The 17335-nt window shown below is 41.5% G+C and overlaps 1 protein-coding gene across 1 annotated transcript; it reads right to left on the reverse strand.

Moving 5' to 3' along the window:
* Positions 1-432: 432 nt before the first annotated feature.
* LOC140185948 (fibroblast growth factor-binding protein 2-like) lies at positions 433-2190 on the reverse strand. The gene is made up of 2 exons (XM_072239746.1): positions 2154-2190; positions 433-1519 (listed from the first exon to the last, which is right to left on the reverse strand). Exon 2 carries the CDS (start codon positions 1447-1449, stop codon positions 718-720), a length of 732 nt encoding a protein of 243 aa, XP_072095847.1. The 5' UTR covers positions 1450-1519; positions 2154-2190; the 3' UTR covers positions 433-717.
* Between the last annotated feature and the right edge of the window lie 15145 nt (positions 2191-17335).

Raw genomic sequence — 17335 nt, forward strand, 5'->3', positions numbered from 1 at the left:
CATCCTCCCCCCCCCCCACACACACACACACAAATGACAATCTATTCAAATATAAACAAATACTGCAAACTCCAAATTGGAATAGTGGGGGGAGGGGGGATGCAGCTGAGCAGTATTTAATTTCCCTATCTTATTTTATTGTGGAGGGAAATGGACAGTCAAATTTTCTAGCCGCGTCTCTTCATCTAAATTTTGTGAGACCCTCTCTCACTGTGGCAGTCCGGATGAAGAGTTTCGACCCAAAACGTCGACTATTCATTTCCCTGGCAGCTGCCGCCTGACCGGCTGAACTCCTCCAGGGGTTTGTTCCTGCTTCGGATTCCAACGTCCTCAGTCTCTTCAAGTAAAAACACTTTACCCTCGCGCCCTCGCTCTCCGCATTGCTATGTATCACAGACCGCAGTCGGTATTCAGTCAAACACTGGTCTTTAATCTTATACCTTACATGACCGAGTTAAAACACCCTATGTACACGTTAGAAGGTTAAATCTATTACCATAATGTTAATTTTTTTCAGTTAAAAGCTTGCTACAGCTGTAAGTCTGTTTAGCATTTGACGAGTCAGTTGTATTAAGACGTATGTCTGTGTAAAAGCTATTTTATAGTTTTCGTGAATGAATATTAACCACAGTGGGAGAAGATGGCGTTTTATACGGTTGGTTATACGCAGGGGTGAACACAAGGGTTCCTCTGTGGAAAGGAATCACATGTGTGAGACTAGCCATTCCACAAGTTGACAAAAAACGAGCAAAGCGAGTGCCACTTCTCGGCACAGTAGGCGCGGGACAGCTCCTCTTGGACCTCGGGGTCATCGTCTCTCATTTCGCCCAATGTGTTTGGGTCCTCGCTCTTTGAGGATTCAGGGGCTCCAGATTTGCCCCAGTTCTTTTCAGATCGGGTTTCGGTAGAGTTAACGCTCTCCGAGGCAAAGGTGTTCTCAGTCGCCACTTTCCCCAAAGCCCTCCTGCGCCCGGCGCCCTTCAAGTGAACCTTGTCCCTCCTCTTCTTCGTGTCCCAACTCTTCGCCTGCAGCTTCATTTGAGATTCTGTCGGCGCCTTTTTACAGACGCGCGCCTTCAAGCTTTTATCTCCCTCGCAGGCATGTTTCTTCTTCTTCACCTTGCTGATCACCTGTTTCCAGTACTGGAAGGCTTTAGAGTTGTAAGTGGGGCAGAACTGCGGCCTGCCCGTGTAGTTACACGAATAGCTACCGTCTTGGTAACTACAGCTGATTTGCAGTACTAGCTCCTCCTCCCCAGTGACATTCCAGGTACACGCGTGATTGTCTTTCGTAGTCAGCGCACCTTTGGTTGCCAACAATTTGCCTTTTCGCTTTTTACTCAGCCGATTTAACAGTTCGCTGCCGTCTCCGCTCTTTGCCCCTTCTCCCGGGGAAAAGGTGAGACATAGAAGGAAGAGAAACAAGGACACAATGCACATGAACTTCATGGTTTGGGTTGGAATGGGAAACCGCAATTAATGATAGGTCCGGGAAAGCGAAATTTCCTGTGGAAATATTCTGAGAGAGAAAACAAAAATTCACTTTAATTCGAAATATGAACATGACCATGGTATCATTGTTCACTAATTAAATTATTTGATTAGATAATAAATCTAACAGTCTAACACAAAATCTCAGAACCAATTTGGAGTCCAACTGAATCTGAGCTCTTTGGAAAGAGATAATTTCAGTAACTAGTAGTTTACTTGCAATGAGATCGGTGGGATAATCCCCTGTAAACTACCCCTCTATTTTCTAAAACATTGGCCAGATTACGTGACATCGTACATGGGGGGGGGCATACTTCGATCAGAAGTCGGCGAGCAGTCGATGATATGAACGTAACAAAAATTCTCAATGTACAATCTGTCCCCTGTGCTCCATCCACAAGTTACCTGGCTGGTCAGATCTTCGACAGTGCATCTCAAAACTTGGCGTGAAATGCGGAATACCAGTTCAGTTCAGATTTTCCTAAGTGGACTCGCTATTACTCTCTCACAGTCTCTGCTTGAATTCGTTGCTCTGCTGAAGGTTGTTTTAGTTCCTTACTTGATTTTTAATTAAAACATCTGTAAAGTGCTGGGGAAGTTGAACAGAATGTGATTTTTTTTTGGTTAGTATCAATAGGCATTAGAGATAACAGTTTACTCACCTTCCGCCCAGTAATTCGCTCAGTAACTGACTTGCAGGACCGCAGTATCACCTTTAGGAAAGCAGATTTTATACAAAACAGTGACTTGAATGCGTCGACGATTGGTCAGAACTGCCCAGAAAACCCCTCCCTTACTATTCCTCCCAGCCGTGGGGGTGGGGGTGGGGATAGTTGTGGCAACTCTACTCTATCCACCAACGTCGAATGAAAGCTCGTTCGATTTTTCTCCTTGCTAAAGACGATTCCCTGAGCTTCAGGAGCGTGAGACCCATGTCTCAGTTTAAACTCGGCTAAACTAAGTTTGCATCTTATTTGGAATAGGCGAATGATTTTGTATATTATACGGTAGACTCTCGTACGTCGTAAGTGCGATTAATACACTAACTCAGCGGTTAGTTAAAATTAACTCCTGCCTACTCTAAATAGTCTATGTCACTAATTCACCACTGTGTTCCGCAAGGAATTTCAATTTAAATGTCTAATTAGAATGAAATAATCTCACTTAGAATGTAAAGTCGTGAAATGTTTAAAGAAAATCATGACGTACTGTAAAGAAATAGATATATATTTAATTTCACATCTCTCTCTCTCTCTCTCACACACACACACACACACACACACACACACACACACACAGATCCATGTGTCTTAATTGTTTTCAGTCACCAAGCACCATGTAAAGTAATTTTGCGAAAGTTCCCACTGAACACCTCATGTACCCAGGAACTATAGTGCGCTTATTAGTAAAATACAATTTTAGTAAAAATACACTTAAACGCCTGAAAATAAATATTCAGAAGGAAATGCCAATATACTATTTTTTTCCTGGTCAACCAACCTCTTCACGTGGAAAGTGATGCCTGGGAAAATTCACTGTATAACAGAGTGTGCCTTCAGTAGCGTGTTATTTTGCGGGATATAAATCGTTAGAAAAGAAACAAGTTTCGTATATCTGTTTCACTATAAAAAGTGCATTAACCCACAAACTAACACAGATTAATGGCGCGGCTTAAAGTTGAAGTTGTGAGAAGATCTAATTACCTCTTCAAATGTGGTTTTTCCCCTTAAACCAGCTTCATTTTTTGCCACTCTTTCTCAAATCCTCGAAGGATACTTTTGTTCGTTAAATATTGTTGTGTGGCTGTTTCTCACATGTTCCATGACTGCAGGTTTTTAATTTTAAATCGGTTTGTAAAGTTTTTTTGCAATAAAGTCAATGTGGTCTCTGTGTGGTCAAAGCACAATAGTCACCGGAAATCCATGCTAATGTTTTGAAAATCTGATGCGGTGAAAAGTTGTTTCAAGCTATTTTGAGTTTGCAAACAATAGCCAAACACCAAACAAACATTTCATTGGAGTAGAACTAAACCACAGGATGATTGATTAGCCCACTTTAGAACTAAAATCAATCCAATCTCAGTCACTTGGCTGTGGTATGCAGTTATTGCTTATTTATGCACTGGTTTGGAGGCTGAATCCGGGACAACTTTGAGTCATTGACTGAGCTACAGAACAAAGGGGGCCTTATGTTAATCATTCATGAAGTACAAGTCCTTGAGCACAACACTGCCATCCCTACCAAACATCTTCACAGAAAACACAGGAGCCCTTGACTGCCTGATTAAAGATGTATTCAAGACCTCCAGTCCAGCAGTGATCTCAACCCATCAGCATGCCTCAGCGACCTGGAGTACCAACAGCAGGTATCTACACCTATGGGAGAGGGACCACCAGTGCATTCTCCAATCATAGGAGGGAGAGGGTCAGTAAATTTAAATTCATTGGCATTAATATTTCAGAGGATTTTTCCTGGGACCAGCATGTAAGTGGAATTACAAAGCAGGCACAGCAGTGCCTCTACTTTCTTAGAAGTTTGTACAGCATGTCATCTAAAACTTTGACAGATTTCTATAGATGCACACTGCAGAGTCGCCTGACTGGTTGTGTCGCAGAATGGCATGGGAACACCAGTGCCTACTAAAAATAGATACAGCCCAGTCCATTAGAATCAGAATCAGAATTAAAGGACAAGCTGTCCACACCATTCAGTGTATCTACAAGAAAGCTCTGACATGAACGCAGCGTCCATCATCAAGACCGCCACCATCTAGACTACGCTCACTTCTCGCTGCTACCTTTGGGCAGGAGGTACAGGAGCCTTCAGGCCACCAGGTTCAGGAGCAGTTATTATCCTTCAAACATTTGGCTTCCGAACGAGCATGGATAACTTCACTCACCTCATCACTGAACTGATTTCACAACCTATCAACTCACTTTCAAGGACAGTACAACTCGTGTTCTCAATATTATTTATTTGCACATTTATTATTATTTGCTCTTTTTGTGTTTACACACTTTGTCTTCTTTTGCACATTGGTTGTTTGCCAGTCTTTGTGTGTAGTTTTTCACTGATTCTTTATTTGTTGTATTTCTTTGTTGTACTGTGAATGCCTGCAAGAAGATGAATCTCTGGATAATGTTTGGTGACATTTATGTACTTTGATAATAAATTTACTTTAAACTTTGAACACAATCTTTCAGAACCACTGCCAAGGTAGGCAGACCACAGTCAGAAACTTCTCCCATGTCAGCATCAAGTCTCGAAACTTCAAAGTATACAGATCCAGTCTCGTTAGCTCTTTGTGATAGCACAAAATCTTGCTCCTATGAATTAGCATAGTGAATCGCTTTTGAACTGCCTCTAATGCTGACATGTTCTTTCCCAAATAAGGAGATCAAAGCCATTCACAGTTCTCTAAGACTCTGTACATTACTTGCCAATTTAAAAGCTCCAACCCTCTCCTCACTAAAGGCCAATATAACATTTGATTTCTATCTACTCGCACCACCTAGACACTAATTCTCTGTGTTTAATGCACAAGACCACCTATGTCTATCAATACTCCATTCATTTGCAATTGTTTTCTATTTTGGGTAATAGTCTGCCCTATGATTCCTCTTACATTGCCTCCCAATTTGCTCCACTAAACTCTATTTGCCAAGCCTTTGCCCAATCACCCAAACTATCTGTATTTTTGCAGAGTCCAAATATCCTCATTGCAGCCCTCCCACCCCTTGCTTTATTCAATTCAATTAAATTGAATTTAATATAGTGAAGGGTAAGGTTACTCCTTTGCCAGGAGGAAAAATAACTCACTTATTTTCCAAGGGTAAATAACTAAATGAGCTAAAGGAGCGAAGAGCACTGGGAGCAGAGAAAGGTAAGTCACTCAAAGCTGTAAAAGAATTAATGGTGCTACAGAAGGTAAATAAGGAGCTTCGTTCCACTTCCCTTCCATTCCTGATGAAGGGTCTTGGATGGAAATGTTGACTGTTTTTTCAATTCCATAGATGCTGCCTGACTTGCAGAGTTTGTCCAGCATTTTGTGTGGGTTGCTCAACATTCTGGATGTTATGCTGAAGTTGCACAAGACATTGGTGAGGCCTAATTTGGAGTATTGTGTGCAGTTTTGGTCACCTACCTGCAGGAAAGATGTAAACAAGGTTGAAAGTGCAGAGAGATAAATTACAAAGTTGTTGCCGGGTCTGGAGGACCTGATTAAGACTGTATTCTTTAGAATGTAGAAGATTGAGAGGAAATTTGATGGAGGTATACAAAATTATGAGGGGTATAGATAGGGTAAATGCAAGCAGGCTTTTTTCACTGAGGTTGGATGGGACTACAACTAGAGGTCATGGGTTAAGGGTGAAAGGTGAAAAGTTTAAGGGGAAACATGAGGGGTAACTTTTTCCACACAGAGGGTCGTTAGAGTGTGGAATGAGCTGCCAGCACAAGTAGTGCATGGGGGTTCAATTCCAATGTTTAAGAGAAGTTTGGATAGGTACATGGATAGTAGGGGTTTGGAGGGCAATGGTGCAGGTGCAGGTTGATGGGAATAGGCAGTCCAAATGGTTTCGGCATGGACTAGATGAGCCAAAGGGCTTGTTTCTGTGTTGTACTTCTCTATGACTCTATGTCTCCATTTCCAGCATTTGCAGAATCTCTTGTGTTTAAACATAGTTTGTGCATAGGGAACCACAATACAAAAAGGAGTGAAGACTTGTAATATACATGTGGAATCTTTATTAGATCACAGCAAGTGCTGTGTTCTGTCCTAGCCTCCATATTGCAAATAAAAAGAATCACAGAAGATATTTTTACACCAATTAACAGAACTGTGAGGGTATAACCACCATAAAACTTTGATGGAGCAACACACACAGTGACGGAGGAACTCAGTGGGCCAGGCGGCATCTATGGAAATGAATAGATAGTCAACATTTCAGGCAGAGACCCTTCTTCAGATTTGGAAAGGAAGGGGAAAGACACCAGAATAAAAAGGAAGAAGGAGGAATAGCAGGAAGGTGATAGGTGAAGCCAGGTGGTGGGGGGAGGGGAGGAAGGTAAAGTGCTGGAGAAGGAGGAATCTGATAGGAGAGAAGAATGGATCATAGGAGAAAGAGAAGAAGGAGGAGCACCGGGGGAGATGACAGGCAGGTGAGGAGAAGAGGTAAGAGGCTAGAGTGGGAAATACTAGAGAGACAGGGGAGGGAAAAAATTACCAGAAGGAGAAACTGATATTCATGCCATCAGGTTGGTGGCTACCTAGACAGAAATATGAGGTGTTGCTCCTCCACCCTGAGAGTAGCCTCGTCACAGTAGAAGACAGGTCATGGATAGACATGATGAAATGGGAATGGGGATAGGAATTAAAATGGTTGGCCACTGGGAAATTCTGCTTTTTGGCAGATGGAGCAGAATTGCTCAACAAAGCGGCCTCCAATTTACATTTGGTCACACCAACGTAGAGGAGGCCGTATTGAGAGCACTGTGTACAATAGACAACTTCAACAGATTCACAAGTGAAGTGTTGTCTCACCTGGAAGGATGATTTGGGGCCCTGAATGGAGGTGAAGGAGGAGATGAATGGGAAGGTGTAGCATCTCTGTCACTTACAGGAATGGAACTAGGATTCTATTCTGTGGAAAAGAGGCTCAATTATTCCTATTATGAATGTGTTCAATAGAGTGGATGTGGAGAAACAGTTACCATGTTGCTGAGTCTAGAAAATGAGGAAATAAATATTGGATAGCTGCTAATGGATCCAATAAAATATTTAGGAGAAATTACTCTGCACACATTGTAGTTGGGAAGAGAACTGATTGTCACTATTGTTGGAAGATTATAGTGATGATGCATTAGACAAGGTTCAAATGTTTCAAAGGTACATTTAATGTCAGAGAAATGTAAATAATATACATCCTGAAATTCTTTTTCTGTGTAAACATCCACAAAAACAGAGGAGTGCCTCAAAGAATGAATGACAGTTAAATGTTGGAACCGCAAAGCCCCGCCTCCCCGGCTCCCCCTTCCTACGCATATTCAGCAGCAAAGCAACGATTCCTCCCCCCCCCAACAACCAGCAAAATAAAAGCATTGGCACCCCCACTGAGCACTCAAGTGTGCAGCAAAGCATCAATAAAGACACCAATTTGCAGTATTGCAAAGACTACTTGTTCACCGGGTAATTTGACATACCACAGGCTCTCTCTCTCCCTAATAAGGGAAAAAGAGATGTCTCCGTTTCACAGCGAGAGGGGAGACAGAACAAACAACTCGCTGACTGATGACGTTAAAAACCTGGAGTGTCGCTTTATCTGATTTGATTCATAAGTAAGAGAAAGATGAATATTATGCAGTAAGGATAGGAACAAGTAGAGGGCTAATGACAATCAGAAGCAGTAATATAGATACAGGCATGTGAATGGGCTTTTTCAATGCTGTTATTGATATTATTTAACTAAAATTTATGACAATCAGAACATTGCCTTTATCTGGGCAGTAAATTAAAGCACTATCAGCAAGGTGGCGCCAGCAACCAATGGCAAGTTGGTGAAACTACTTCCTCTTCACCTTCTTCTTTAAATATACTTCTACTACTAATCTGTGTACAACTAGAGCCTTGAATTTACATTTTGATAATATGTTTTTGGGCTGACTGAGTGATCTGGGGCTTTTTTTGTTTCAAAGGGAATTTGACGAGTTTGAGAACAAGGTTGAGAACGAAGTGTGCGGCCTAATGGTGGTGGGTGAACCCACGATCGGCTCCACTACTCGCCGATCTCACCGATTAAAGTCTCAATTGAAATCGACAAGGGTGAGGGTGGAAGATGAGCGGGTGTTCGGCGTCATCTGCCTGCGTTAGACTGGTCTTGCTCTCCCTCTTGCTTGCTGCTGATGGAGGAAGGTTGTGGAATCTTGGGTCTTGGGTAAGGTTTGATTGGCGCGGCTTGTGGATTGGACTTGTTTTTAGAGGACTCTACGGTCCATGTTACATATGCTTCTATTCTAGTTTCTGGTTACTCTTTATTGCTATTATGCGTGACTTTAATTGGGGCACCTCGATGCAGACTGGCTCTGCGGCTTGTAGTCAACGAATGACACAGAACAAAACTGAACCAAACTGGACATTCCTAGACTGTTTCGATGATTCCATGGTTGATGTTTAAGATTCTTTATGTTATTCGCTTGATTTGATGCTTTCTTTGAACGGGTTCCACAGTGTTTCTTTGTTTCATGGCTGCCTGTAGAAGACGAATCTCAGAGTTGTATACTGTATACAAGCCCTGATAATAAATGTACTTTTAGACTTTAATCTTTGAAACGCAACTTTATCAAATAGATAAAAAACTGGATTCAATTTTCTAAGAAGCTGAATTCTCATTAAATCATAAATTCTTTACAAAATTATTTTTAAAATATTCTTACTTTTTAAAATTCTTATATACATTTTAGTAGGAGACATTCATTTAAAAATAACAATTTTTAAAATGAGATTTGCATAAATTAAGATCCATTTTGAAAGCCAGTATTTAAATCACTGTTTTGGATGAAAGTTGTAAAAACTTCACCTCTTTTTTGATATGTAAGGTGTATGGAGCCATATAAATCCATCTCCTGCTTAAGATATGAAGAAGACAAATTATTTACTCAAGAGAGATGTTTTCTCATGTAGTAATCATCGAGTCATCTAGTGGCTATTCATTGGTTACAGTGAGCTGTTGTCCATTTTTTCTGTTTCTAACCCTACTGATACCTGACACTACCGACCAATATTAATTCCTTACAATATTTAACAAATAATAAAGCTAAACACTGTAAAATATAATTATATAACATGTTTTCCATTCAACTAACATCAAACATTTATTTAAATGTAGTTAGTTTTACAACATAATCCATAAAAACATTTTAGTAATCGAAACTGGCCAAATATGGTACGATAAATCAGTTATAAAGTAAACTAATGGCAGGGTCAATAGGAATTGATAAATTGCTGGTTGTTTGTGGTTTATATTTACAATAGCAAAAGATGCCAATATTAATTGATAAAACAGAAAATATAATCAGGAATTTAAAATGCAGTATTCGTTACAAAGGATAGAAACTTTGAATAAAACATCTTCCAGTCTTGTTATGCAGTTATCTGTTTCCAGGCACCTGTTATCTACCTCCAGATAATGCAAAGTTCCTGATTCTAGTATGGTTAGCTTTATAACAGATACGATGATAAATATTATACATGTCATGTGTTCGTTGTAATGGTTTATTTCCCCTTACACTGCATGGCTAGTGGACTTGTCAACTGACAAGCTGTTTGGAATCTACAGTTGAGATAAAGAGGTTCAATGGAATATTCCTAATGATTGCACCTACTTTAAGGAAAAATCTTTGACGTGCTGACAAATGAACAGAAATGAGGAATGTGGCATATGGCAAGCAAAGGATTTAACACGCAGTCACCCATTTATTGGTGTAAAGCCATGTTATTGAAAATGTGCTTTTGAAGTGCAAAGCATTCAGTTCCTTTGCAGTTCTACAGAGACCAGTTTGACCGACTTTTGTCTGAAGCAATGGAGATTAAAGCTGAATGCAAATACAGAGTCTGCACTAAATAAATAATAATGCGGTTCACATTTCCCCTTCACTCAACTTGCCCGATATTCCAAACATCTGTCCTTTTTTTAAACAAATGCCTCATCTGTGAAACCGAACTTACATTTTATCGATTTAAAAACCAGAATCAGCAGCAGTACATAAAGTTACTATAAGTTACATTAAGAAATACTGTATAAAAATAATCACGTTGTGCATAGACAGCAAAGTAGTGAGGTAGTGTGCATGGGTTCATGGACCGTTCAGATAATGCAGAAGTAGGACCTGGTTCCCTGAATTACACAGAAATGCCAGGTTTAAACATATTTCATTACCATCAATGATAAAAAAAACTACTCTTACCAATGCCCACGTGTTCAATTTGTTCATTTTTTAAATACAAATTATTTTAAGCACATGTTTTATGGTGTCACGGAACACATAATAGATCTTAACTTCATAATGTCTGGCTGAAAATGAAAAACCCACAGCTTTGTATTAAAAGAGAAACTTAACCAATTAAGTTTATGGCATCAAAATTAGCTATACACTTTATTAATACAGTCCACACTACTCCTACTGCATTGCCCTCTCATCATACCCAGCATAATTTTCTGCTTTACATTGTTAGACAATTTTCTCTTAAGAGATGCAATCGTGTCATCTGGAGGACTCTGTGTGAAAGCAGTTTATGCTTCAATAACACTGCACAACACTTACTGTTAGTTCTGATTTTAATGAGGGAATGCAGAGTACCCACTCTTCAGCCAAAAGATACAGTCCATCCCTATTCAATTGTCTGTCATTTTGCAAGCAGTGATTAGTATTCTCCTAGTCCCACTGTGGAGACTCAAGCTGGAAATCCAGCCTTTAGCCACTTATGCCTTGTAAAGCGCAAGCACTTTGCTACAAACATGGAGGACGAAATTCTGTTGAAATAATCCCATCAGTTTATGTGGTCTATTGCCTCAAATGTAAAATATTCAACACTAATAAGTACAGATTGGAAAACAGAAATAAAAATATTCTCATAAAAAGACCTCCGGTAGAATTTACTTGAGGAATTACAGCACTAGTTTTGCATTCAGGTGGGGCTTTGACAGCCCCAGGTATTGTAGTGTTTAACTATCAACAAAAAATAACTCCTCTTACTGATGCCCATGTGTTCAATTTGTTAATTTTTATTACAACATTATCTAGTATTCTAAATATGTCACGCGGCACTAAGATGGAAACTGGATTATATTTTTCCTCCACTTGTAACGGTGGATTTGTGGAAAAAAAAACACCCAGAAAGCTGGAAGAACTCAACGAGTCAAGCTACATCTGCAGAGGCAAACGCTGGAAGTTGATGCTTCAGGCTGAGACTCTGAGAGTGAAGAGGAAGCATTGCCAGTAAACAGAGGTACAGTGAGGGGCGGATCAGAGGCTGGTAGGTGATAGGTGGAACCAATTGAAGGGAGGAAGGAAGATGGGCAGATAGAACCAGGGGTAGGAAGGTGCGTGGGCAGATAGAACCAGGGGTAGGAAGGTGATTGGGGAGGGAGTGGGAGAAGAAATCTAGGTGGACAGGGCAGTATCTGTGGGAGCACACTTGGGTTGTATGTTATTTGACCCTGGGACATCCAATGTTCATACTATTAGTTTGTAAGATACTCAAGTTGAAAATGAGGTTCAGTTTTTCCAGTCAGTAGCAATGAAGAGGCCGAGGTGTGGGAAAGAGAAGGAAAACTACATTGACCTGCCGCCAGAAGCTTGAGATGTCTGTTTAGACATAGTGCAGCTGCTCCACAAAATGATTGCCTTAGTTATAGCTTAAGTTTCTCTAATGTTTAGGATTCCATGTCATGAGCACCACATGCAGTAGACCAGGTCAGGAGGGGTGCACGTGAACCTCTGCCTCACCTGGAGTGGATCAGGGAGTCATGAAGCAGGAAAGGGAGAGAGGGAAGAATGTGACTGATGGTGAAATCACTTTGAAGCTGGTGGAAATGGCGTTGAGATGATATATTGGATGACGAGGCTGGTGGGGTGAATAAGGATAAAGTTAACTCTTGCTTTCTGTCAAGGAAAGAAGGCAGGGAGCAAACATGCAGGAACTGGACCAAATGTGTTTGAGAGGGTCCGGCAACCATGGCAGAGAGGAGGCCACTTTCAGCAAGAAGGAGGACGTTTCCCTTCACGGACTCTGTCTGGACTACCAGATCTTTTCACCTCTCTCCATTGCTGGCACTTTCTCCTGCAACCATAAGAAGTGCATCCCCTGCCCTGTCACCTTCTCCCTTGCCACCATCCAGAGACCTAACAACCCTCTCAGGTGAGGGAGAAGTTTACCTGTACCCCTTCCTATCTGATTTACTGCACTTAGTGCTCATGATGAGGCCTCCACTACATTAGTGAATCCAAGTTTAATCTTGGCAACCATTTTGTGGAGCATCTGTGCTATGTCCATAACAGATATTTTCAGCTTTCTGTTCCATGTGACTTTGATCCTCCAATCCACTCCCTGCCGGTCCACAGCCTTGTCCATTGCTACCATGAGACCCAGTGCAAATCTGAAGAACATCTCATATTTTATTTGGTTAGCTTCAACTCAATGGCATGAACTTAGAATTCTCCAATTTCACATAATTCATATTTCAATGTTCTCCTCCCATGTAGCCTCACCTGTTCACTTTGGCTTCTTCTTCCTTCACTCACTAGTCCCATCCCTTTTCCTCACCGCCTTCTTCACTATATTTACCTGGTCCATTTCCCACACCTCCCTCCTCTTTTTGATCTCTCAAGAACTGTTGACCGATATCGTTTATACCTTGACTATACCTCATCCCACCCTGTCCTCTGTAAAAATGCTATTCCCTTTTCTCTGTTCCTTCATGTCCACTGCATCTATTCCCAGGATGAGGCTTTCTCTTCCAGGACATCAGAGATGTCCTCCTTCTGCACAGAATGGAGTTTCCCTTCTCCCACCATTGATGCTGCCCTCACCTGCATCTCATTCATTTCCCAAACATCCACGCACACCCTGTCTTCCACCCGCCGTAACAGTGAAAGAGTTTCTCTTGTCCTTACCTACCACCTCATGAGCCTTTGCATCCGATACATTATCCTCGGCAACTAGCGCTATCTCCAAAGGGGTGCTATCACCAAACACATCTTTACCTCCCCCGGAATTTCTGCTTTCCCCAGGGATCACTCCCTCTGTGACTCCCTTGTCCATTCATCTCTCTCTACTAACCTCCTTCCCAGCACTTATCCCTAGAAGTGGCCATTCACCACCTCCTTTATCTCTACTGAGGATCCCAAACAGTCCTTCCGGCTGGGCTCGTCAATTGTATCTGGTGCTCCTGATGTGGCTTCCTCTGCATTAGTGAGACATGTTGAAAATTGGGGGAGCACTTCATCAAGCACCTCTGTTCCATCTGCCAAAAGTGGAACTTCCCATTGGCTAAACATTATAATTCTGTTTCCCATTCCTGTTTGGACATGTCAGTCCATGGCCTCCCCTTGTGCCCAGATGAGGCCACCCTCAGGGTGAAGGAGCAACATCTTACATTCCGTCTGGCTAGCCTCCAACCTGATCGCACAAGTTTGATTTCTCCTTCCCTCCCCTCTTCTTCTATTCCTCACTCTATCACCTCTCCCTGGGTCCCCTCCTCCTTCCCTTTCTCCTATGGTCCACTCTTTTCACCTATCAGATTTCTTCCTCTCCAGCCCTTTATCTTTCCAACCCACTTGGCTTCACCTATCACCTTCTAGTTAACACACACAAAATGCTGGAAGAACTCAGCAGGCCAGGCAGCATCTATAGAAAAAAGTACAATCGATGTTTCAGGCCGAGACCTGTCAACTGTACTTTTTTTCATAGATGCTACCTGGCCCGCTGAGTTCCTCCAGCATTTTGTGTGTGTTGCATCCGCAGATTTTCTCTTGTTTTAGATCTTCTAGCTACCCTCCTTCCCCTTCTCCCACTTTTTTATTCTGGCATCTTCTCTTTCCCTTTTCAGTGCTAAAGAAGGGTCTCCACCCAAAACGTCGACTATTTGTTAATTTCCACGGGCAAGCTAAGTTCCTCCAGCATTTTGTGTGTGATGCTTTAGATTTCCAGCATCTACAGAATTTCTTACATTTTAGTATAAGAAGCTGATTAGGTGCCAAGCGTTAAACAAAATTCTATCCATCATTGTACAGACTGGATGACTTAAGTCATCATTTCTAAAAGTAGTCATCAAAAGGTCTTGCAATCTTAGTACTCAAGATTGAGAACTTTTAACTTAAATAATCCTATTTGATCAGGATTTTTACTTGAGCTATATGATGCATAAAATGCAAAAAGAGGATAAACATTCTGCTGTATTGGTAGTACTCTTTCTACTGCTTAATTCGTTGCTGTGGCTTGAGAACTTTTTATGCTGGGCATGAGCCACAACCATGTTATTGTCTATTCTGGCTGTAGTACTTGTTCAAAACGAGGTTGAACACCTCAGCTCCTGTCCCACCTTCTCCTTGACTCACAAACTGAGATTAAAGCCAATCCTACTAATTTAGTATGACCAAGTTTTCTTTGGTCACTGCCAGCTAATGAAGAAGAATCCTGCAAAATTGATTGTTTTCCCCCAACACTAAGGTAATGTTTTATGACCTACTTCATTAATATCCCCTGGTGAATATGAGCCTACCCTCCTCTTACAGTCCTTGGATCACTCCCCAACCATACAATCCAGCCCTGTTCCTCAGCTTCCTGTCATTGACCTGCACCCATCACAATGTTCATGCTCTGGCCACTTTCTGCATCTCTGGCCATCTTCTCCTTTCTCCGACTTCCTGATTTCTTCTCCATTTCCAGATAACTACCTACAGTTCCTGTTGGCCCAACACCACCGTTTCCTTGCTGTTCACAGATTGTCATAACCTCATTTGCTCCAGCCTATCTCCTCATCAGTCAATTCCTTCTTCCCTTCTCCTCAACCTGCTCCCCTGGTCATCATGCCTTCAATCTTCTCCTCCCTATTATTTCTGTCTTTGTGTTTCTAGTCTACCCTATGTCAAATCAGATCTGCAAAACTGCTGTAGGGTTGCACACCTTAAACAGTTAATTCTAAGAAAACATGGAAATTTGACCCCAGTTGCATGCTCCAAATAAGTAACAAGTCCTTGCACGTTGAATTATTTTCCAAAATTTGGCTTAATTTGATAGATGGATAGATAGATAAAAAGATACTTTATTGATCCTAAAAGTAATTACAGTAGCATTACAAGTGCACAGATATACAAATATTAGATGACAAGTAAGAAAGAATAAAAAATAAGTTGCCTCAAACAGTCTAACAGGAGGAGGTCATCACTTCCCCAGCTCATTATAGAGCCTAATCGCTGAGGGTAGGAATGACCTCATATAGCGCTCCTTGGAGCAGAGCAGTTGTCTTAGTCTATTATTAACAGTGCTCCTCTGTTCAGCCAAGGTGGCATGCAGAGCGTGAGCAACATTGTCCTGAATTGCTAGGATTTTCTGTAGGGTCTTTTGTTCTGCCACAGACTTCAGAGTGACCAGTTTGACTCCCATAACAGAACCAGACTTTCTATTCAGTTTATTGAGTCTGTTGGCATCACCCACGTTGAATGCCATTGTCCGAGCACACCACCGCATAGAAGATTGCACTGGTAACAACAGAATGGTAGAACATGTGAAAGAGAGGCCTGCATACTCCAAAGGGCCTCAGTCTTCTCAGGAAGTAAGGGCGACTCTGGCCCTTATTGTACACAGCCCCTGTGTCGGTGCTCCACTCAAGTCTGTCATCCAGGTGCACCTCCAGGTACTTGTAGGTTCTCACAACATTCATGTCCTCAATGTCATAGTCATAGTCATAGTCATAGTCTTACTTTGTTGATCCCGGGGGAAATTGGTTAAATCAATTGGTTATGTCAATAGTAACAGGGAGCAATGCAGGCTTAGTCTTCCAAAAATCCATCACCATCTGCTTTGTCTTACTGCTGATGAGCTGCTGATGATACAGCTTGCCCCATCTAACAAAGTCCTCCACCAGGGCCCTGTATTCATCCTCCCATCCTCCCTTTATACACCCAACTATTGCTGAGTCATCAGGAAATTTCTGCAGATGGCATGACTCAGTGTTACTTCACTGAATTCTGGAGGAGAAGAATTGTTTGCATGCTACTATATTCCACATTTAGTGCATGCAGCTGAGGAAGAACCTATTTGGGGCTTCACCATGTTTGTCAACAGCCCTAAGGGTTTAATATAAGTGCATCATAGAGCAACACTTTCTTGGATGTTCAATCCTATACAATCATTGTTTTTGTTTCAGAATATAAATGCAAAATTTAAAAGAAATCTTCCAGAAAGCCATGTTTGTTATTCAGATGTGGAAAAAAGACCTTCCAAGGATTAAGGGCATAAATTAAGATGCACAACAATTAGATGCAATTGTGAAAGAAGCATATCTTGTCCCCATACATCACCACTGTCACAGACTTCACCAGCAAGTGTGTAGAGGACTATGTGCTAAGGAAATCAATTGGAGGGTTTCCCAATCAGAAACTCTGGATGAAGTGAGGGATTCACTTCCTACTTCAGACCAGGTCAGAGGCACTCAAATCGTGTGACCACAACCTATGTAGGAAGACCTGGTGTGGCCTTCACATCGTATCAGTGTGCCAAGAGACAATACAATCCAACAAACTTCTTAGTTTTCAATAGCAGGTGTCACACTAATTGAATCTGGCTATTTCATAGGTTAATTGTTATCACTGGAATTTTCACGGTCTGAGTGACCACAACCGCTTTTTCTTTGTTCTCTGGCTCCTCTTTCTTGTTTGTTTTCCATTCTTGTAATAATTAATAAAACAATCGCAAGCAACAGGTTTTGTGCTTCATTCTTGACTCCTAAAGAACTTCTGCATCACAAGAGCATCACAATCTGACAACTTACATGCTCTAACAGGCAAAAGAAAATCAGGCAACATCTCTGGCAACTCATCCCCCTCTGGTGAGCTCAATGCACATTTCATACAGAAGGCCAGTGAATGAACTGATGATCTCCCAGAATAATTCGTCATGACCCTTACACTTTCCTTGTCTACATGCTCTGCACTTTCTCTGTAACTGTAGCACTATTCTGCACTTTTTTTTCTTCTGCACTACTTCAGTGTACTTACACTGTATTTCACTGTATTTCAGTACAAGTGACAATAATACATCAATTGCCAACCACCATAATTACAGGAA

This window comes from Mobula birostris, chromosome 21 (genome assembly GCF_030028105.1).
Source record: "Mobula birostris isolate sMobBir1 chromosome 21, sMobBir1.hap1, whole genome shotgun sequence".
In the NCBI taxonomy this organism is placed as follows: domain Eukaryota; kingdom Metazoa; phylum Chordata; class Chondrichthyes; order Myliobatiformes; family Myliobatidae; genus Mobula; species Mobula birostris.

Bases quoted from the DNA above. Each gene is read 5' to 3' on its own strand.
- LOC140185948 (XM_072239746.1), bottom strand. From the start codon at position 1,449: ATGAAGTTCATGTGCATTGTGTCCTTGTTTCTCTTCCTTCTATGTCTC.